General features: G+C 43.9%; 1 protein-coding gene across 1 annotated transcript; it reads left to right on the forward strand.

Annotated features, from left to right (window-relative positions):
- The first annotated feature begins 3 nt into the window (after positions 1–3).
- On the forward strand, positions 4–22,498 carry L2HGDH (L-2-hydroxyglutarate dehydrogenase). Its single transcript, XM_050180640.3, has 9 exons — positions 4–235; positions 549–685; positions 2,559–2,710; positions 4,414–4,545; positions 5,991–6,188; positions 10,222–10,383; positions 13,646–13,803; positions 16,645–16,776; positions 20,942–22,498. Exons 1-9 carry the CDS (start codon positions 69–71, stop codon positions 21,135–21,137), a joined length of 1,434 nt encoding a protein of 477 aa, XP_050036597.2. The 5' UTR covers positions 4–68; the 3' UTR covers positions 21,138–22,498.
- Positions 22,499–24,230: the final 1,732 nt, after the last annotated feature.

Raw genomic sequence — 24,230 nt, forward strand, 5'->3', positions numbered from 1 at the left:
GCCTTCAAGGAAAGCTCTATTCACTCAGTGCATGACGTCACTTTTTGCGTTTGAGAAAGAGCGTTTCAATGCGTATGATATCAATACGTCCCGACATGGCCGCGCCCAGTTTGTGCCGCTTCAAGTGCCGAGTGTTTTACAAGGCAGCTGTTTCAAACTTTTACACGCTACGTTCGGCAAATTTATTACCATTAGAATGCACCGTTCAAACGTCGAGACACATGCGTTTATTCAGGTGGGCATTGATTGAAATGGAGCTGTTATGCAGCGTGCGATTGTCACCTTGAGGTGCTTGACTAGCTCCTGGGAAGCAATAAAGCTGCGTACCTACGCTGATAATCGCCCGATAAGTCCTTGGAGGGAAAAAAAAAACGAAAGAAAATCTAGAGGGGCTGCGAAATCGGACAGATGCTTGCCTGGGGACGCATTCAGACGAACATGATGTTCATTACAAGCAGTGTTCGAACTTCTTGCTTTCTCAGTTGGCGTAATTTACGCTTTAGTGGAGTGCTAAATAGAGATGTTTGTTTCTATTCACAACTTTCTAGCGACTCAGCGAAACAGCAAAAAGAATACGACATTGTCATCGTCGGTGGAGGCATTGTTGGAGTGGCGACTGCTAGAGAACTGTCGTTGCGGCATCCGAAGCTCAGGCTTGCTGTTGTAGAAAAGGAAAACAAACTCGGTAAGCACTGCGTTGTTAACCGGGATATCTCTTTTGCCACTGGCCCCTGTAACTCTCTGCTTCGATTACCAACGTCACTCTATGCAAAGTGCATATACGTGTTCTAAATGGTGCCAGAATTCCCAAGAGAGCAAACAACTGCGGGGCTTGGTGTCCTCAATCTATACACAAAATTACGTGAGCTCTGCTACAGGCCTGATGTGGACGGAGTTTATGCGACAGCCTGTTCGAGGTGCGCTATCCCGTCTCTCGTACATCTGTCTTCGCCCTTTTGCCCTCTCTTCAGTTGCAGTGTGTTCCAGTGCAGCCAACAAGGCAAAAATCCTTATTACTTCCCGTGCTCTTTTTTTCTCCTCCAATTGAAGTGTTTCTTCACACGTTCAACTAGAAGGAACCCATCTTTGCTTTTGATATTTTATCAGGCGGACTTGTTTTCACCAAGCCCACCCTCATGCAGACAAAAGTTATCTTGTCAGAATATAACACATTCCTCAGGCTTTTCCCACTTTCTCTCACTTTGCCAATTCTCACGTTCAAGTTCAGTGCTTGTTTTGCCAACGTCCCCATCACCCGAGCCCTATATCGTGCTTTTGCTATTCTTATTGCTATGCAAGAAGCCTAGTGTCACCCTAGAATTTCAGCAGTGTCTGTGTCATTGTTCTCACCTGCACCTCATTTCTGCCATCCACTATGCAATATGCATATAGCGCTTCTCAAGCCCGAATTTTCATTTGCCCGAAGAAAAATATTCGAATTACAGTTAGAAATACTTTCATGCCAGGTAAAAACATCCAGATGAGTCACATCATTTGCTATCCTAGGTGAGGTTTGTAGACTCATTTAAAGACAACTGAAACAGGCATCTAGCACAGCCCAATGCCTTTATATTCGCATGCTTTCACACTAAACAAACTCGCATTTGGCAAGTGAGCTGTCTCGCATCTTGTGGCACTCTAAAGCAGTCAGTATTTCAGAGATGGTGACCCCAATTTATGCACCTGAATGGATTAAGCTGCACAAGCTTCTTGGACTGTTCATCCTTGTTGGAAGCACCATTCGCAAAGCGTTGTTTTCCAAGTCACAGGAACGCACAGACGAATTCCCGCTGGATGACCGCATATGGTGTTAAGATCAAGGTTTCTCTTCTTGAAGTGTACTGTTTGGATTTATGAGCTCAGATTTCGTATGTTGTGAAATCATAATAACAGGATACACGAGTTTAAGGGCCACTTTTTATGTAACGTGGCTATATAAAATTCAGTGGGCATCATCATCAATGTAGCTTCCCTTGTAATGTTTTAAAAGTCATATCTCGTTTTATGCTATTGTTAAACAGTGACAATGTTTTAAACAGTGATTAAAAGGCATGAGTATCCTCCCTTTACATGCACAGGGCAGGTTCTGTCCTGGCTGCCGTTCCTGATGCAGGCGACAATCTTCCCAGAAGGCTATCTTGACGGGCACAAGTCCTTATAACGAAGGCAAGAGCAAAGTACACCATGACAAATGACACTGCATTATGGTAGTGATGATGGCAGTGCAATGACTGACGACTTGCAATCACCTTCGCAAGTGAAAGGCTATGCACGGTTAGGGAGGTACCTCCAAACATTCATCACCTTGTGGGGGAATGCAAAGGACTTTAGACATTCTGAGAAATGTGCTGGCCCAAGGAGGTGACATCATTGTTTGAATACTGGGCCCAACTACGGATTAACGTCAAAGAGAAATGTAACCAGCTATGGAGCTTTATGTATGAAGCGTCCATGGTGAGCCATACTTAGCTTTCTTACCCACTTTCCCAAGTAGGCCTAGCGCAATCATTTAAATGTGTATATTATTTTCGCCCTTTTCTTTTGTTTGCATGGTACAGCGGCTCACCAGAGCGGCCACAACAGCGGAGTCATCCATGCTGGCATTTATTACGCTCCCGGATCGCTGAAAGCCAAGCTGTGTGTGCGAGGACTGGAGCTGGCCTATAAGTATTTCGACGAGCACAACGTACCCTACAAGAAATGTGGAAAAGTGAGAAAAAAGAACTTTGTTCATAGCCATGTAATCACTTGGCACAGTTTAACTCAATACAGTTAACTTCTGGAGGCTGGCACACTATCTTTGCTTGTATGCTTTTGCTATGAAAGTTAAGCGAAAATGGCTGTTCTTTCTCTAGTGCTGCATGCACACCACTGAGAAATCATTTGGGATAGACTAAGGAAGCAGTGCCTCCAATGTAGCTGTGCCTCAGAAATGTTGGCATGTACCCACAGAATAGGTTGGTCCCAATTTGGAACTATACCTTTGTCTCCCCAACTCCGTGCTGTGCAGTTAAAGCTGTGGGTTGCCTTAGCCAACTAGAAGAAGCGCTCCTCCATTTTCCGCCACTTAAGCACAATGCCGACTGAATGGAAAAGCTTCATGGAGGAACTAGTAGCGCACTGCAGGCAAGCCTTCCTCCTTTCACTTGACACAAATGACAATGGGCAGTAAAAGACAACGAAAACAAGCGCTGATTTACAATTGGAGCCATTCACACTGTTCACTTTCCTGCAAAGATGTGCCAACTTGCCCAGCTAGCAGTTCTAGCTTTTGCCGCACTGCATGGGGTTGCTGAGGAGGACTATAGTTTAGTTTTGCCTATCATCTGAAACTATGTGCCAACAAATTTCTCACTTTTAGTCTAGCTGAAGCAAAGCTCAAGTAAAGTGGTTAATTTAATGATTCACAACCAACGGCAATGCGTACAATTTCGTGATGACAGATGTGTGCGCAGAAAAGTACAACACATATCAAACAACGTTTGGGGATCCTGTACCTCCTGTGTTCACAGCAGGACATGCTCATTCTCGAGGATTGACCAAGAATGGCACATCCCCAGTGGTGCATGCCAAATGGCTAAATTGAATTAAGTAAAGTAAATCAAAGTATTTGTGAAATATAATTAGTTAGTTGATCAACTGATTGGTGTGCTTTGGATATATCTGTGAGCTGATCTTATATCTTCATGTTTTATGTAGAACTCGTACATGGTGGGACATGCCCATGCTGGAGGCCGAGAACCCATTGGTACACACTGAATGGCTAAGACGCAGAAAATAAAGTAAATCAAAGGATATGTTGCATATAATTCACCTTTCCATTAACAGATCGATGTGCCTTTACCTTAACCCCCCTCCCATAGCCGTTGCATATATTTCCACAAATATATTTTGCAAGACAACAAAGCCTGTGAAACCAGGAAAGCGTAGCGAAATTTAATTATGTTTATAAGAGAAATGTCTATATAGTACGGAAAAAGGATATCGAAAGTGGATGAAAAGGCAACTTGCAGCGTGTGGGAGCCAGACCTACATCTTCCACACTATGCATGCGGTGCGTTAGCAATTCAGCTGCCGCAAAGGCTATCCGGCCATTTACTTTCTTGGACATTTGTTATGCGTACTAGATTAGCCAGCGTTAGCCAGCAGCACTCTCAGACGAGGCGGCAGATGTTGAACATTCCTCTTTTAACCGCAGGCATCACATCGTGCCTGTCACCCTTCTTAATTATTCTAACATGCCTGTCATTTATGGTTTGACTTTGCCTCAGCAATGCTATTGGCCTCCTTTAGCTGCGTCACTCGCAGCAGGCTTCTAAACATTGGTCACAAAATGAATACAATAAATTAGCTTTGGTGGCTCTGCATGTTAATTCACTTGACATGCACAAGTGAAACTTCTTTTCTTTGCAGCTAATCGTGGCTGTCGACCCAGCGGAACTTCCACGATTGGATGCATTGGAAGAGAGAGGCATCAAGAATGGTGTGAAGGACTTGAAGAGACTGGATTCCCGAGAAATTAAAACCGTGGAGCCAAACTGCACGGTGCGTTCACACTCAGCAAGTCACTTGCGGGTTAAAGCGTGACTTTGTACGGATTTATTGCACAGGTGTCATTACATATTCTCTTAAACGACCTTTGCTGTATTGGTTTGAGCATGTTCATGTCTTAGCTACTAATGGACCTACAACTTTATGGTAAATGCTAGTGATATAGAGAAGGTTATAAGTGTACAACTTACGTTTCAGCAGAGCACAGCCTTCTGGCTAGGAAGAGATCAACTTACAAACTCCAACAGTGCATATTATAGTTGAGGTGAGTTATGTTCAAAGCTTACTGTAGAGGGACATTAAATAAATATACAAGCGAAGGTGTATTAGTTAATCATTCATCTATTATTCATTTATTTCAATATTACTGCAGCCCAATAATTTGGGCTACAGTAATTAATACTAACCTTTATATAATTAACACTTACAGTAAAACAGAGGCATTCATTTGGGAGCACTGCATTACATGTGGACACGAATGAATAAATCTACAGCAGTTCCAGCCTGAGCTTAGCAAATGTTTAGGCTTGTGTTTGCATGTACCTTTTGATCATAGAGTTTCCTACAATAATTACTAGAGGGAACTATGGCACTGCGATCGTTTTGCCACCATGGGAATGATGATTAGTACATGGATTCGTCTTATCTTTGTGCTTGTGACTTCATACTTTCTTATGGCTTCGTTAATTGTGCTTTATTTGCCTTCGTTGGCTGAATAAAGCGATCTACTTTTTTAAATGCAGAAGGCAATAAGGCTGTGACTCCCTACATTGCCAAGATTGTAACTTCACGCCACAGTTAGATGAATGTGTGATATGGTACAGGCATAAGAATGAAGGTACGCGTTTTATGGTAGAGGCATGGCATATCTATAATGATGGAAGTGCTTGCGTGAGTCAGCCTTCGATTACTTTACATAAGGAAGAGATTAAGTGCCTTAACAGTTATCTCTCACGTAGACCGGCACATGTACCCGACTTACATGTGGTGATACCATTCCTGAGCTTGCGCAGATGAGTTTTGTGTTTTCTTTCTTTTTTCGCCTCAGTGCTCCCTTCAGTTGATAGTCGGCGTTCGTGTTGTCCCCTTCTCTACTCTTGTGTCCTGTCTACATGCCTCACCTCTTTCTTTTGCCTAATGAATCGTAATTGACATTCCACTTTCCCGACTGGGATAGTCAACTAACACATGGAGGTATGTGTTGTGTCCTTCGTGACGGGGCTGATAGCTAATAAGTAATGTTCATCCACACGAGCGCCACTAACAACGTTGCCACCATGAGGCCAATAAATGCCAGCAGCATTTGGCAGGGACAATAGCGATCTATTCGTGTGACTGTTTTTTGGGGCCCCATTTCTGAACAAGCACTGTTTCATGACCCATAATGCAGGGTTTGCTTCTACTTGATCAAGTTTTTGTTGTCACTTCTCTGCACGCAGGGCTTGCAGGCACTGTGGTCCCCGCACACGGGTATCGTTGACTGGGGAGAGGTGACTCAATCATACGGTCGTGACTTCATCAGCCAAGGTGGAGATGTCCTGCTGAATTTCCCTGTCCGCGCCATAGAGACCGTGGCCGAGAGCCAGTCCACAACAGGGGGCCTCACACACCCTGTGAGGGTGGTCAGCGACAAGAAGGTACAGCAGAAAAAAAGCAATGTAGGGCAAAATATGGGAAGTTCCTCGCATTCGGAAGGCTATTTGCTGGATGCCAACCATTACACAGTTAAAGAACAACTGCCCAGAGAACTAATCACCCAGATATTATCAAAGGCATGCATTAATGACTCTCGAATGGTATGCCATGTGTACAGTGTTGTCATTATTGTGCCTGCTTACGATTGTCATAGTTTCAGTACCTGAATCACACTAAGTTGCATGCATTCATATTTAATGTCCTTTTTTTTTTTTATACATACGTCTGCATTGTACAAGTTGTTCAAACAAGAAAGTGTGTGCAGCAAACCTTTGGAAATCTTGTGGGAATGTATTGTCTATGGTTGTGGGAGTGACTCTCACATGATCCTCATTGTTCACACCATCTTCTACCGTGTGGTGAACAGCTATTGTAGCCTGACATTTTTAACAGTGCCACTTCCTGTGATCTAGGAATTATTCATTGAAAGTTGGTGGGTAGTACTCTAAACGTAAGATAGCCATTTCCTTGAACCAGCCTGCTACCTGTTGCATGCCAACGTGTAAATACATTAGGTGTGCTTTCAGCCATTTGTCTGTCTGCATCTTTTATTAGCAGTGCAAGCCTTGTGACAAGATACAGAAAGCTATATTAGCTGCAACCTAGCTTTACCTTGCTTGTTTATCGCCTTCTTTGTGCTTGTTGCCAGTTACATTAGAGTTTTACCTTGTTGGTATATTGTAATAATTTTACAGAATACGAGGTTAGCATATACGTGGACTGCTGTAGCAATGTTAGTAGCGACAGTTTGCGATGCTTTGTCCATCTGCAATGCTCTACAAGCATCTTTGCATTACATGAGTGTTCTCATCCAAGAAAAACTTAAAAAAGGACTGCATGTTGATGATTACATGGCTGTTAACACGTTACACCAGCAGCTATGTAGAATATGGTTGGTTACTGCTATAATAGCTTCGTGTCTTCTCTGGTTAAACTGCAGCACAGTACAGCGCCATCAACATTTATGTCTCATGTTTATGTCTGCGGTAACCTGACATCCTGTGAATGGTAAAACGTACACAAACCAAAACCCTCTATTGAGCCTCAGTGGTCATCATTGCCTGCTCTTTCTACTGGACATAAATATGGTGCCCCTGCAGTCTTCAACACCAGTACCTAAGTTTTCAACTGGGCTTGATAGATTAAAGAATTGTACTGTAGCATGTAGCTACAGTTAGCATGTGCACATTGAAAGGGCATTACCTACTCTGGACTTCATGACAGCTGCATCAGGCATTGCTGCTTGTGAATCCAACTTGTGCATAGCGCACAAGTTGGAAGTCACTCGCCCTTGTGACTTAGCAGGCTCCTGTAAGGCTACTCATGGTTCCTGGCATGTGTGTATCTCCCCACTTAACTGGTATTATGATTCTTAAGCATCAGTCCCAAACCTTCAGTCATCAATTGCTCAAGATCCCACAGCCAAGCTGAGCCTCTCGGTGCCTTTCTGATCGCTTAATGGAGCAGTACTGTGCGATGCTCACTGCTTTGCTTTATATCGACCAGAAGGACACTCAACCGTTTTGGTCCATCTTCATGCCTCTTCATTAGTTCACAAAAGATGAAAGTGTGCCACTCCTGTTTGTGCATCAGCTACTACAGACTATATGTCAATCCACACTGGCCAAAAGGGCCTTTTACAGGACCTGTACAGTAAAACCTGTTAATATGTACCTGCTTAAAGTAATTCTGGTTTAACTATAGCCACAATGAATCCCCCACCCTGTGTCGTCATTGAGCTTAATGTATTGGCTGACCACATACGCTGTACTCACTTAATGCATGACAAACAGTTAGTGAGTAGTAGTTACTTCATCTTTCAGCATGTAAAAGCGTGGAATTGGCAAAATGTCATGCACATGAATCATAGCAAAATTGGGGCGCACGAACCTTTCCCAAGCTGCAGTCGCCACTGATAGTGACATCGAAACATGATAGCCATGACGTGTTTCCTGCTCCCATAGCTTCTAGCACTTCCATGTTGTTCTCTTGGATGATGACGTGGACAATGGTCCTTCCGTATCCGACACGGCTAATGCGTTGTCCGTCACGAGAGCGTACGCAGAGAAGTGGGGCCTAATGGAGAAACTGGCTTGTGGTGTTGCCAAGTTTGAGGATGCCATCGGCGCTGCGAGCCTGCCTTGGCGGCAAGTGAAAATCATAGATCTTTTTGCAGCCTGCTCACAAATAAAATTGTGCGCGAGTGTGTTTGAGTTCGTGACTCGCTTAGTGTATACCTGACCCACGTTCTGCGCCAACTACGTATTAACAAGGTTTTACTGTATCAGTTACCTGATCATGGTGTCAGCAGAAATGAGAGATGCACTTTGCAAACTCCGTTATTAGCCTATCTCAAAAACTTAGCTGTTGTTGCTTGACAAAGGAGAGAGGCTTCGAAAAGACAATATGTCGTGTGACACCCACACTTTTCGCAGCCCTAAAACAAATGGATGCTTCCTTGTGGCCGTCTTAGAGCATATCGATGTTTAACCACTTCTGCTGTTGAGCCATTTCCGCTGTTGAGGCAACTCATTTCACAACGTGTTCATTCACTGGGCGTCAATTTTATTAAGTATATATCCTGGCACACTTCTCTTAGTAGCACGATGTATAGTCCTAGAGCTCTTGAACAGCACTATAAAGAAGTTGAACGCTAAAATAAGGCACTTTTCATTGCTTCAGAGTCTGTTGCCTTTTGGGCAAAAACTGTGGACCTAGCATGCCTTGCCTTTTTCTAAAGTAATGGAGTATTCTGGCCGAGTGGCTTCTCGCAAATGTTACTGCTACCACTTTCCCTCGACTGTGCATGCATGAGCAAACCTGTAAATGCACTCAATGGCAAGCAATAACATAATAACAACGCTATACTAAGATACTCTATTATTAGAGGTCAAAAAAGCAATAATTGAGGTTGTGAAAAACAGCACATTTACAGTAATGGTTGCACTATTAGGTGCAAACCATTATAGACCTTAACTTGCTAGCTAACTAAGCACACTACTAAGTGTATACAAGGTTGCTTAAAATGATAGTCTGTGATGATCAATTTGCAAAGTGATACTTTCTTATAAAGCTATGCAAAACACTGGTCAGTAGATCCGATGAGTTTGTATAAGCATGTAAATCCTTATCCATAGCTTTCTTTCTATAGTGCACAAATGTGTGTTGTAATACACTTTGCAAAACTAACAAATTTGGTTTGAGTTGAAGCATCACTGTTTGGGGTTGTTACAATCGGCCAGCGGGGGTAGTGACCTTGTAACCTCTCCCCTCCCGCTGCGACAAATCGCTTCGTGAAGCTTACAATATGCACCCCTCAGGAAGACTTGCAGCGCCACCAAGGCGAGACATGTTTGGCAGACAAAGCATTGTTACCTAGTTTGCTGTCGCCTTCACGGACCAACTGGAGCAAGAAAACTCCCGGAGAAGTGTGTTCTACGGCGTTCCCCCACGGACTCCAGTAATCGTCAAGGTCTTTTGACAGATGCGGCAGCCAACTGCGGAGTCAGCTCAGGAACCAAGACCTGCCAGCTTGAGTCAAGCGTGACAACCCTTGTCTACGACGCCCCACTCCTTTCAGTGTGTTCAGGGAAACAAAAGTGCAGGAGTGAGTGTGTGAACCCTCACCCCAAAGGCGACTTTAGATGCTCGAATTGGACGAAGGTTGGATGGCAGTTTTTCCTGGCCTAGGGATCTAGGGAGGACAGAGGGGGTTTAAGCAGATGTTTTCGGTTCGTCGGTGTGCTTTGTTTTCAGTCATGCTAGACTGATGAAATGTAACATTCTCCACTTTTCGTGTAGATATTGTAAATAAATCCCATACTCCTCATTCTTGATAAGAACAAGCTCCTCCTTTCAACAACGTGCTTAGCGTGGATGAGTCGGATGACGGCATGAGCCAGCCCCTACCACTTTTGACATGCCCGACCCCAACCCTTACGGCATAAAAACATTTATGGTGTTGTGCAATTACAGGCAGTCCACTGTCGCTACGTTGTTACCTGTGGTGGCCTCTACTCGGACAAATTGGCGGCACTTTCGGGCTGCAATCCAGAGCCGAAGATAGTTCCATTTCGTGGGGAGTACCTTGTTCTCAAGCCAGAGAAAGCAGATTTGGTACGAGGAAACATCTACCCAGTGAGTATTTCTGTTTATGCCTCTTTGAATGTTGTACTTGCAGCCAGCACTGTGCGGCTGGCATTGTGGGGGCGTGGTTTTAGCTTTGCTTTAAATAATTTCAGAATGCACTCCTTCACAAATTTGCCATTTAAAGTAGCACACCGAACATCACCAAGAGTGCCTTCATAGACTTTACGCTGGTTTGAGATTTTTGCATCTTACATGTTCTGCATATCATATCAATCTTCTGCAATGCAGTGTAAGGTTCATAGTACTTGTCATTAGTCGTCGCCATAATCTTATTGCACATAGATTTTACGCACTTTACAGCAACTATCTTTTAGGCCCCTTTACAGCCACGTCACGTCAACTTCGCAGAACTCTTCATTCCACCGCGAAATCACTAACGCTGTCATGGCGCTCTTTGGCCATACCTGGCCCTTGCACCACTAAACAACACACATTCATTCAAACCCAGCCGGTTCATAGTTTTGTGTGTGGCAGAGCACCTGGGCTGTTACAGCCGCCTCAGGAGGTCCCTGTAGGTTGTCAACAGTGTTTGTTGGAATGTATTTTATTCTAAGTGAAGTTTTCTTCACCTCTTCCACTTATGCTGCAGATGCTTGCTGCTGGTCGGTGCTGTTTTCTCATTATACTAAAGCTATGGCCACTTTTAGTATACCATTGAGTATGTGCCCGAATAAGACAACTTGGGCCACTGTATTTGCGCAGCTGGGCATATGCCACTGGGGAAGGGCCCGGACAGACAAGTAGAACAAGAAGCAAGAAGGGAAGAGAGGGAAGTCACCATCAAGAGCAGCCGCATGTGTAGAAAGAAGTGAAGCGAACAGAATGGGATAGAGCATGCATTGAGCAAGCAGCATTTAGCTATGGAGAAGTCAAGAAGGCAAAGTAAAGACATTTCAGTAAACATAAAGAAATTTTCGCTTATAACTTTTTGCCACATGTGTGCAAGGTCTGTAGCTTTTTCTTCTTTGGGGGGGAAGGGGTGACCACTCAGTGCCACATGCTTTGTAGCTAGACTTTCTGCACATGCTTTGCGTTCCGTGTACACATGGGTATGTTTCGCTCGCTAAACTGCAGGGAAGGGGGTCACCAGGTGGTGGCATGGGGTCATCTGTCATGAAAGTGCATACATGAGATGAAGCACTTGATGGAAAATCATCTGCCAGGTTAAAACGTGATTGAAAGGTTGGGTCACTGACCAAGTCAAAACAGGTAACTTTCGACATTACATCGAACTCAAAATGCCTGAAGCTTTCTGTTTTGATTTGATCAGTGATGCGCAGTCTTTGCTTTAAAAGGTGCAAGCATGAGGGCATGGTGTTGTGACTTCAGGGTGGAGGACGAGATACGGGACTCTTTCCGCAGACGAGGAAACGAAAAACTTTATGCAATATTTACAGATAGTGGATGATAGCATACATGTAGCTGTAAGAGCGCATCAGACCGACTGGGCGGCTGGAGGCAACTCTCTCCCTTCACAATGGGCCGGTTCTCCCTTATGTCCCCTTTGGTGACTCCTCATCGGCAGGAACCAGTTGGGGCAGGTGCTGACATCACTCGCGTCGATTCTTGATTCATCGCGGAGATGGCTGGGTGCTTCTTGAAGTCCCCCTCGTCGAATTCTTCATTCGTCGTGGAGAAGTGGGAGCTCCCGTCGCCTCGATGATGTGCACGTGGTGCATGTAGTATGGCAGCTGTAGTATGGTATGACACAACAATGGGCAGCTTGGAATTCTTTCACTGAGCAAGGAATGTCCAAGAGTCATCTGTGGCCTCTCTCACTTTAAAGATTTACCTTCAAATTCAGGTCCACAAACAAGGAAACCAGTACTGTACAGAAATCATGGCAGCCACTGCTGTGTCCGAATGTGTAGTGTGAACGGGGTAGTTCAAATGCAACCTCTTCAAATGCATAAGTTATAGTATCATTGGCTGGTCATTTCGGAGCACTCTAGACTCCTCTCACAAGCAGCATTATCTTCAACGAGTTGAAAGGGAACACAGGCCTTGCGTTCAGCTGGCTTTTTTTTAATGATTATTATTGCTTTCTGCCCGTGTCGAGTGCTCTCAGGCGTTCCGAGCCCTGTCGTTGCAGCCATCATCGAGAGTAAGAGCTTTTCCCACCATGTCATCACAACACAGTGTTGCCGCTGCTGGCAACAGCCTACCATAACCTAGGCCACTGCATGCAGGTGTCTCAGTCAATGCTTGTCCCACCGACGGGTTCACCGCTTTTTTTTTTCAGCAGTGCTCAGAGCTTTGGTTGAGCAAAATCGGGATGTTTGCTGTAGTCGCACCGTTTGGCCTCTGCCATTTCCTCCTCCTAGAGCGAGTGACATGTTCAGCTTGAGTGCTTGTCCTCTGCCTCTGAGTTCGAGGAAGACCAGATCTGCCCGACTCTGATTTCAAGGATGAAGGCAACCAGTCAAAGATACCATCAGTGTATTGCAGCACACTGAATTTTGCGTTATGTTTTGAATCAGTTTGCTTAAATTTCTGAGGTTTTCATATTGACCTAACGTTTTAGTGTATGATATGCTCGTATTTATACTTCACTAAATCTCAACTAACCTTGAGATCGGGAATCATATACTTTAAAGGGGCCCTGAACCACCCCCGGGCTTGGTGAAATAACATAGTCCGCGGGTATTATACGCTGTTGTGAACATCTCAGCCAAGTTCTGCTGTCGTATGCGGTCTGTGGAGCTTGCAAGCGGAGTGCGAAGTCACCTTTTTCTCAAACGCTCTCGTTTCAAAAGCCCCGTGCTCCTCGCTCTTTTCTGTGTGCTCTATTTCGTCATAAAGCACACTCCAATACGCCGCTGCTATTGGCCGCTGCGCTCGGCTACACCGCGGCCGCCGCGAGGTGCCGCCACGAGTCCTGTGGCTAAGCGCACTGCGGCTCTCTGAGGACAGCCGCATTTGGCTTACGTTTAGCGTGGCATAGGCACCAAATCGTAAATTTGAACTGCGCACCACGGTGACGCAGTGTCACCGCAGTGCCTTCGCAGTGCAAGGCATTGTAGGAGTAAGGGGAGCACACCTGATGTCGTGTTTGATTGCCAATAGCTTCACTTCCGCTGAACGCATTGAAGTACTTCTTGCGGCAAAGTGGTTCTGAAATAGCCGATCTTCACTTCAAATGTCTTTCTCCACTTCGATAAAAAGTGGTTCAGCGCCCCTTTAAATGGCATATTTTTGTAAAACTTGAATTATGTATAACTTAATTCAATTCAGTTAATTTTCTTTCCAGGTTCCAGATCCCCGTTTCCCTTTCCTTGGTGTACACTACACACCCAGGATGGACGGCAGTGTCCTTCTGGGGCCAAATGCTGTGCTCGCTTTTCGGAGAGAGGGCTACGGCTACTTCGACATCCACATACCAGAGCTTTTGGATGCATTGACTTTCAGGTTAGTGCGGGACACATCATTTAGTTACCAATTTGTAAACAAATCTCATTGACATGTAAGACATACCTGCTGCTAAAAGGACTCAAAAACAAGTGTGAGATGAAGGTCCTCGGCAGACGCAAGAATCAGACCACACGAGTTAATGGAAGCGTACTATATAAGAAAGAAAAACTCTGCTTGTATAAGTGGTACATCACTTCTATTATATCTGTCAGAGAAAAGATTTTTTTTTTACCAATGGTTGTCTCAAGAGTTGCCACAATGTTGGAAATACATTAAAATACATGAAGAATATAGTTTTTTTTTTTCACAAAAGGCTTCTTGTTCTCTAACTTCGAGTGATTAGTTTGCAGAAGTTGTGAAATCAAGCTTCCACAATTTCTTCTAAATCACAACCAGTCGAAGTGGCATCATCACTAAAGCAAATAAGAGAAACCTTTTTTGTTTAGATATATATCGTTTTTAGCAGGTTGGAAATGCAGAAATGCCTTTTAAACTGTTTCATAATGCTAATACTTTAAACTAGAAAGTTTGTTCTGTGAAAATACCTTAAACTACAAAATTTGTTCTGTGAGCTCTTATCATCACAGCCTGTGCTTTCGACTTCACTATGGCACTGCTCAAAAGGCCTTTCAGAGCAAGTACTTGGTAGTGATGGGGAAAACCGAGGAAACAAATAGTGTGATTGAGCTGACAAATTTACACAGATGGAGCAATGAAATTGGGAAATTCGCAGGTGCTAGTTGGAATCTGTTGGCGCAGGACAGGGGAAATTGGAGATTGCTGGGAGAGGCCTTCGTCCTGCAGTGGACATAAAACAGGCTGACGATGATGATGACGATGATGAATTTGCTATCGCAATCAATGCTTCGCCTTTTTGTCAAAACTGTGACTTTCTATGTGTGCATAGCTCACTTGCCCACACCCTCAATGGAGAAGAAGGAGGAGAGTAAGCCGGGACATGGTGCAGTAAAAATGTAAAAAAACAATTTTAATAGTAATACTAATATCAGTAATTTTTTAAAAGAGGTAGTAGACGGGGCGGAAATCACAGGGGGAGGAACAAAGGAAAGTTTGGAGTTACGAGAGTAAAGGTGAACAAGTGTGATCTGGTTTTCTATGCACTGGATTGGCCATACCTACCCACATCCATAAACTATTTCTTGGTTCCAACTGTTATCTCCACTCAAAACCAGTACCCCCGTTGTTCGCCTTATAACTCCAAGCTTCTCTTTGTCCCACCCCAGAGGTTTAACATGGAGGGGCAGGCATGCTTGTAATCAAGGCCAGAGCAGGTTATGCTATGACAGACGAGATCATCACTTTATGGAAGTGGTGACAGCAACACGATGACATAAACCACCTACAATAACAGCTCCAAGTGAAATGTTATACTTGCACAATAGAGGTAACTTCAAGTGTGTATAACCTTGTGTGGGAATGCACAGGTCTAAGGACATTTCTGAGCGAACTCCAGCCCAGTGCAGTAGCATCCTTCGGGGAGTGTGTCTTGCAAGAGGCTAAAATGAAAGAGGCACTTAAATCACTATAAGGCTTTGCATCGGGGAGCTTTCATTGTGACCTGTCCTGCTTTGCCCTTCACCTTACCCCCTTCCTCGGCCTCCAGCTGTCAGATAAACATTACTAATTACTACTATTAGGATCTATGCAGAAGCATTTGGCACCTCAACGTCTTACACCAAGGTTATACTTGTTTTTAAAGTCACTTGAATGCACTATTTCTTGGAAATTGTGTACCGATCCTAGTCAGAATGCTTTGCTTGGAATGAATTTTAGCCACAACTGCAGCAGAAACAAAAAGGAGTTATCAGTCACTTTTGTCCACATTTAAAACAAAATAAATTTTATTATTGGTGTCCCACCAAACTCATACAATTTGTAATGGAACTTGGATCACCACTGACATGTAGTTGAATTAGTCAGGAAAATCTGAATGAAAGAGTTCTATGTTAGCCTGTTTCTCATGTGCATACTAATTTTCCTGCTATTAATGCTTTGCAGCAAAATGTTTGGCCATTATGCATATGCTGTGTTGCCTTCATCTTTAATGCCCTGGCTCCTGCTGCTTTTTTGCCCTGCTTTTCTAGACTACTAGGGCTACTTACTGCTCCAATAGAGATGGGGGCAGGCAGATGTAGTTTTTGAATTCACTTAATTCACCTACATTGGTTCAGAAATCAAGTAATCCCGAGCATTGCTAAGTTTTCATTTTACCCGACCTCTGTTTTCCTTGAACATGGTGAATTTGTGTTTCACTCGTCATTTTTTGGTGTTTTCACTTCGATGACCTGCATATGACCATCTTTGGCATTCCGTATACTACTTTGCGACGCTTGATGTTTACCTTTATTTTCCATGAGGCTTTGCACATAAAATGCACTTCGTGAAATTTGAAAATGTTCTTTGCCCCCCCCCTTCCCCCCTTAAAATGCTAGAATGCTTTGAGGGTATTATAAATAAATAAATAAACAAGCAAATTTACGTTGTATGCCACGTCTCTATGAAACATTTAAATTGCATAAGTCAGCCTCACTGATCATCAAGCACCATTCTCCTGGTGTTTTTTCAAGACAAGATTCAAAAGTAAATGAAAAGATATCACTAAATGTATCGCCTGATTATATACAAATGAAACACCTTTGTTAACCCTTGACTTTATAAAAATATGGTTGACCCTTGGCTGTGTAAACATAGTGCTTCCCTGTGAGCTCGTTTAGTTTAGCTTGAAATTGTCTTTCCTGTTTCTCACTTTTCATTGCAATCTGATGGCCAGGCATATAATAATAAAGTTAACTGTATTTTTTTTCCTTCTTTCAAAAGGGGTTTTCAAAAGCTGGCCGTTCGCAACATCTCCTATGGCTGGCAGGAGTTCTATCGGGGTGTGTACATCAGGGCTCAGGTGAAGCAGCTACAAAAGTACATCCCACAACTCCAGTACTCAGACGTCTCACGGTAAGTTTTCAATTGCTGCTGGTCTGCAGATGTCGGTAGAATGAAGTTCTTCAAAAGTCATGCATTTAGCCAATTACACCTTATGCGTAAGCAGGTGCAACTTCAGTGCACTGGATTCTTACACGAGAAGCAACACAAATAAATCTTTATTCAGTACCCTGTTCTCTAACTAGGTGCTGCCAAGGCTTGGGCGGAATTGACAAAGCCTTCTTTTCCCCCTTCGTCATTTCCCCTCCCTTTATTTTGATGTGCAAACGAAACCACTTATAATCATTTGCAGGATGCCGGAAGAAGACTGTCATGATACACTAGTTCAATCAAATTTTGTTAATGCTACCTTGATTGTCTCTCCAGACAAAGCCGGCAATATCATTACTAATATGGATGAGATAGTTCAAGTGGCTGAGGAGTTCTATAGAGATTTATACAGTACGAGTGGCACCCACGATGATAATGGAAGAGAGAATAATCTAGAGGAATTCGATATCCCAGAAGTAACGCCGGAAGAAGTAAAGAAAGCCTTGGGAGCTATGCAAAGGGGGAAGGCAGCTCGGGAGGATCAGGTAACAGCAGATTTGCTGAAGGATGGTGGGCAGATTGTCCTAGAAAAACTGGCCACCCTGTATACACAATGCCTCAAGACCTCGAGCGTACCGGAATCTTGGAAGAACGCTAACATAATCCTAATCCATAAGAAAGGCGACGCCAAAGACTTGAAAAATTATAGACCGATCAGCTTACTGTCTGTTGCCTACAAAGTATTTACTAAGGTAATTGCAAATAGAATCCGGAACACCTTAGACTTCCGTCAACCAAAGGACCAGGCAGGATTCCGTAAAGGCTTCTCAACAATAGATCATATTCACACTATCAATCAGGTGATAGAGAAATGTGCGGAATATAACCAACCATTATATATAGCTTTCATTGATTACGAGAAAGCGTTTGATTCAGTCGAAACCTCAGCAGTCATGGAGGCATTGCGGAATCAGGGTGTAGACGAGCCGTATGTAAAAATACTGAAAGATATCTATAGCGGTTCCACAGCCACTGTACTCCTCCATAAAGAAAGCAACAAAATCCCAATAAAGAAAGGCGTCAGGCAGGGAGATACGATCTCTCCAATGCTATTCACAGCGTGTTTACAGGAGGTATTCAGAGACCTGGATTGGGAAGAATTGGGGATAAGAGTAAATGGAGAATACCTTAGTAACTTGCGCTTCGCTGATGATATTGCTTTGCTTAGTAACTCAGGGGACCAACTGCAATGCATGCTCACTGATCTGGAGAGGCAGAGCAGAAGGGTGGGACTAAAAATGAATCTGCAGAAAACTAAAGTAATGTTTAACAGTCTCGGAAGGGAACAGCAGTTTACGATAGGTAGCGAGGCACTGGAAGTGGTAAGAGAATACATCTACTTAGGACAGTTAGTGACTGCTGATCCAGATCATGAGAGTGAAATAATCAGAAGAATAAGAATGGGCTGGGGTGCGTTTGGCAGGCATTCGCAGATCATGAACAGCAGGTTGCCATTATCCCTCAAGAGAAAAGTGTATAACAGCTGTGTCTTACCAGTACTCACGTACGGGGCAGAAACCTGGAGGCTTACGAAAAGGGTTCTACTTAAATTGAGGACGACGCAACGAGCTATGGAAAGAAGAATGATAGGTGTAACGTTAAGGGATAAGAAAAGAGCAGATTGGGTGAGGGAACAAACGCGCGTTAATGACATCTTAGTTGAAATCAAGAAAAAGAAATGGGCATGGGCAGGACATGTAATGAGGAGGGAAGATAACCGATGGTCATTAAGGGTTACCGACTGGATTCCGAGGGAAGGGAAGCGTAGCAGGGGGCGACAGAAAGTTAGGTGGGCAGATGAGATTAGGAAGTTTGGAGGGTCAACATGGCCACAATTAGTACATGACCGGGGTAGTTGGAGGAGTATGGGAGAGGCCTTTGCCCTGCAGTGGGCGTAATCAGGCTGATGATGATGATGATGATGATGATGATTGTCTCTCTATTTCATTCGACAGTGTTTGAACATTTTGTGGTGTGCACATATTTTTCTGTGGAGAAGAAAGCTCAATATATTGAATTTAATAAATCAGACATCTAACAACTCATACCGGAGGACAGAGTACGAGTGCTAATGCCTTTGTTAAAGTTGTGTCCTATGCTAAGGTTGCCAACAGCTATATTTTCTGTCCGTCTTGTGGTGCCAGTGCCATTAATACTCCTAGCATGACATGCTGTGTGGCTTGGGAGGCAAAGAAAAGCTTCTGCTAGTATAGTACAGAAATTGGAGCAAGAAATGCCAAAGGGGTGAATCTGGGCCAAGATCCTGAGACAGACGCTTACATATGGTAGGTCTGGAACCAGGAGTTAAATCTGCAGAGCAATAGGCATATGCATTTGTAAGCGCACATCTTTTTCCAGGCATTAGCCTGAACATCATGAGAAAATTCACAACTGTCTGCGAAGTTTATTGAAGGCTACACTAGGTTACAAGTGAAATGAAAGTTAGAATTGTGCTGTCAGCAGTGTTCTCGTGCACGAAGGCAGCGGTGGCCACCTTCGTATACAGGAACACGCACACGATTTGCTCTAGCTGTGCACCACTTGACAAGCGGCTGTAGAAAATCTCCGTTAGGCAGCCCCTGTGCACCCGCTGAACCAGCACGCTGCCGCCGCGTCTTTTCTTTCCCCTCCATTCCTTGTTCGTTCATTCGCTCCACGTCTCTTCCTCCTCCTCTGCATCGTCCTCATCACTCTCCCATCAGCCTGGCGCACCTCATAGAGAAGTGTGCTCACCACATCGCTTGTCTGCGGGATTTTCCGCCAACGACATCATAACCAGTATTTTGTCTTTCGCGGCTGCACTATAAGTGGTATGCGTATGCACTGAATTCGGTGGAAAGATAAACACGAGACATAAAAGATAGCATTATATCCAGTCCTGTGCTACAGTTAAACCTTGATATAATGAAGTTGTCAAAATCATCAATTTGCTTCGAAATTTCATTGTATTGAAATTCGACCTTTTATGCAGATAAGTGCAATCACAGACAGATTTTTCTTACACGAAAGGGGCCACAAAGCTTTCCAAATTGTTGGGTATTTGGACAAAGCAAATTTGAATGAGAGAAAAAAGTCATTTTGTTGAACTTGAGAGTCGGCGACGAAAGACACGGTTTCATGCTGTGTCGACAGTATCTTCACATCGACGGTATGAAGCGAAGTTAGCCTTGCTTTTGTGTTCACTCCGTCCCTGCAGCTGATAGTGTCGAAAAGCGCGAGCAGCGGGGAGCAAATGCTTCATCTGTCTCTCACTTCGACGCATCTTCGAAACTCGAGATTACGCAACCTCCATTCCTAAATGCACCGGAAGATAGCGCGCATGATCCCACACCCCTGTCAGCATGCCCACTCCTTGGGCACGTGACAGGTTATCTCTAAAAGGTTACATACACCGGCTGCGTATGCGCTCAGCCACGCTGGCAGCTATGCACAGTCGCAGCCACATTAGAAAAGGAGGCGCATGCCAGTCTGGTCCCTATTCCTCCCCCCTCCCTCCCCCTTGACCACATTACCGTGAGCTTTTCCCTTGCTTGCACGGGAAGACGGCACTCATCAAGCTACCGTCCTACTCTGCTTATCCTCACATGCTTTCACTCGCACCTAAAGCATAAAGCGTGCGGGGCTCAATAGGATCTTATTGCACTTATACGGAACATGACGCTGCTGCGATTCAGTGGTTGCTCTTGGTTGCATGGCGCGCAATTTGAGAGCTACGTTTGCAAGCAGCCACTTGTAATTCAACCATTTGACCATCTGCATCTGAAAAAGTTTCTATTTATTGTCTCGGTATTTCTTCACGGTGGCAGTGAAATTTCGTTACGCCGAAATCATGCAAAAGCACACTTCGTTATATTGAGGTTCTGTATCCATGGTGTTCTGTGGACAAAGACTTATCAAATGTTAAATACTTCATTATACCGACAATTTCGTTATATATAAGTTAGTTATATCAAGGTTTAGCTGTGCTATTCTAATAGAGTGTTAAGAGCGCTTAGTGAAGTGTGCATACTCATTTTCTGTTAAAAACCATCAAGGAGATGACTTCTGGCGTTCTTTACAAACACTCGGCAATTATTTGTTCTTTCAGGGGCCTCTCTGGTGTGAGAGCTCAAGCCTTGGATCGTGATGGAAATCTAGTGGACGACTTTGTTTTTGACAGTGGCGAAGGCGAACTAGCCAAACGCACCTTGCATGTTCGGAACGCCCCTTCCCCAGCAGCCACATCATCTCTTGCTATTGCTGAGGTGGTTGCTGACAAAGTGCAAGAAACGTTCCAACTGTGATAAGAAGTTAGAATTCATTGTCACTGATTCTGTTACAGTCTGTGACATGGCAGCTCATTTTCTGTCTACTGAACACTTAATGGGGCCTTGAAACACTTTTTGAACTAGTAAAAAAATATTTGCCGGTCTGTTAACGAGGCTCCTGTGAACATGTGAGCCAAATATTATCGCACTGCACGCAGCAGGGAATCTACAATCTCGTGTCAAAAGAAGTGAAGGGTTGCTTGCTCTTGCATGCACATTGTTGTTATCGAAAGCATTTGACGGACCAACACTATTGGCCGATTTTGTGATCGCAAGAGCATTGTTAGTAATACATCATTGCTAATTTTGAGTTGAAAAATGAAAGATAGATATGTCTGCGATCTCAAGAAGACAGAAAAATAATTTCATCTTTGCACTGCGCGTGGCCTCCCAGATGGCAGCGGCTTGCCGTGTACCCTAGTCTACCACGGCTGCCACGGGGTGTCGCGATGAGCCCTTTTGCCATCGTGACCCTCAACTTTTGGCTGGGGCTTTGCCTTCTTGGCTTTTCTGCTGTGTAGCTTCCAGCATGCTAGCAGAGATGAAAGGAGAGAGAAAGTCGGGTGTCTGTGCAATAACTCCACTTATAGTTAAAGGATGTGAAAAATTTTTGTGGCATGAGGTTCATAGAATGACGTACATTAATAGTGAAGCCATTCTACGATTAGTGAAAGTGTTTCAGGGCCCCCTCAAAGGGACGCTAAAGAGAGAACACTGGATCTGTTTAGGTTGATAAAGTATTCTTTCAAACGTCTATTTTCAATACTTTCGTGGTAAGAGGCTGATAACTAGCAGAGATAATGAAGGCCATAACTCCATTTTCCGAATTTGGCGCCGCAACCCCAGTGCCATTAAGTCAGTGTGACAGCACAGAATATATTTTCTTGTATTTGGGTCATTGTTTAGTGCAGTAAAATAGTTAAGAACTTGCTAAGTTCAGTCTTTGGCTTTGTTAGAATACCATGTAGTCCACCATTAACACTAAAATGTTAACTGGGCCTAAGCAGGTGCCATCAAAATCCACGCTGTCACAGTGAGTTGCTGTGGGACTTACAAGGTGGCATTGCCACCCATCTTTCGTTTCTGTCTTTTCTGGATTATTATCCCTCCTGTTAAACTAAGGGTCTTGTCTCCTTCCCCTCCGTTGTAGAATGGTACTGTACGAATACAGCTCAAATTATTTTTCTCTTTAGTGTCCCTTTAACGTAGGAAGTGGTTGTGAAGAACAAATATTGTTGACTAATCATTTCAGGGACAATAAATACCGCCAGTCATTGTTTTCTAGTCATAATGTTCTACCTGTATTTTTGAAAATAAAGCACTACTTTTGCTGCCAACAGTCGTCTTATAGTAGCAGCAGTTTTCCCTCAATTATTGACAATAAAGCACTGTTTTGCTGCCTGTCCGTATGAGCAGTTCGAAGAACAAGTTCTCCTTACTGATAGTGAATCTTTATTACAGCTTACAAGAAAAGTTGTCATCTAGCATGTCAGCAGACAGGGATGTGGAGTTTGTCAGGACTTCAGCTCACAAATTGAGACCATAATTTGTGGTTCGGTCCTCATAGACAGTTTGGTGGCTACCAGTGCCCCAGCTGATATAACAAATCAGTGGGAAGGAAGAAAACAAAGAAATAAGAAAAAGAGATGGGACGAAAAAAAAAAATCTAGGCACATAGCTACAGAGTCAACACACACGCATGCAGCTGATTTAATCTGCCTGGAATTTACAGTCAACAGCAAAAGTTCATGGGATGTAGTTTCCCCTGTAAATGTGAATTCCTGTACTGTTAAGGCATGGCACTTCTAATTTAATGAATCACTGTGTAGATGGCAAAGGCTACTATATGCTGGAACATTTTATTCGAGGCTGCGTGACCTCCATCAGAATTCAGCTTCTTGGCAGATCCTGCGTCCCATAAACTTTTGCAGTTGACAATACCTCTATGCAATTTAGCGTGCAATTCGAATCAGAGGAAGGTGAAAAGCCATCAGTCCTGTACAACACGCATTACATTCGCTGTGAAAACTAAAGTGCCTTTCTGCTCGCTTCTATCATTTGGGACGTCTTTACACTGGTACCATGAACTAAGGACATGAAAGCAGGATGAATTTAACCTTCAAAGGCAACAGTGATAAGTACAAAGCATGGGCAAGTAACATTGATGACATACGGAATGAGCATGCAAGTGAAAAGAAAACACAAGCTGCCAAATTGGGCGGAGAACAAGATGAAGTTGTATTGGGGAAGGAGTATACACTGGAATCAGGTCAGCACAATGTTTAGAGAGTATCTTAGTACCAACTCAATGCATAGAGATTTCAATGGCTCGGAGTAGACCATTACAGGTAGAGTTCTTTATATTATTGCAAGGTAACTTGCGTCACCGTAGACAGAAAACGCAAGGGCACAGACGTCGATTTCGTAGAGCTGGTTGTGGAGAACTTCTTCTCTGCTAAAAATGCACGGGACTATATGCCGAGAACTAAAGCAAGGATGACTGTATTTACATTGTTTCTCATGCTTTACATTAAAGGAATAAAAAATTGTACGTAGGGTCTCCTCAGGGAGTTATCTGAATGATGTGTAAGCTTTTCGTAGTAACAACGTGGTGTTGAGTGGTAGTGCGCTGGTGTGTTTGGTATAATTGTGAGAACGACTGTGAAAGAATCGTGAAACGGAGAAGCACGGTTTCTATACCGAACTGTTAAGTGAGACCTGCACGAGACTTTGGTTCATTTGTTTCTGACGTAATCTGTATTCACGCTGGTACTTTGCATTCCTGCGCTTCCGTTCTTTTTCACTTAAGTGGCTGAGGTTGTCTTGGCGCCATTACGGTAAATGCGACAGCACTGCGGCGACACGAACTGCTGAAGAAGGCGGTGCTACGTGAACTGATGAGGCAAGCAAACTATTGCAGGTGCTGGCACCAGCCGCGCTGATGGCGTTCTGCTCCGAAGCCACAGCTGCTCCACAGTTCTGGTGCGTGCCTGATTGTACAGCCAACAGCAAAAGTTTGCGGGATGCGGTTTCCCTTTCAATTGTGAATTCCTGCACTGTTAAGGCATG

The sequence above is a fragment of the Dermacentor andersoni genome, chromosome 7 (assembly GCF_023375885.2).
Source record: "Dermacentor andersoni chromosome 7, qqDerAnde1_hic_scaffold, whole genome shotgun sequence".
NCBI classification, from domain to species: Eukaryota; Metazoa; Arthropoda; class Arachnida; order Ixodida; family Ixodidae; genus Dermacentor; species Dermacentor andersoni.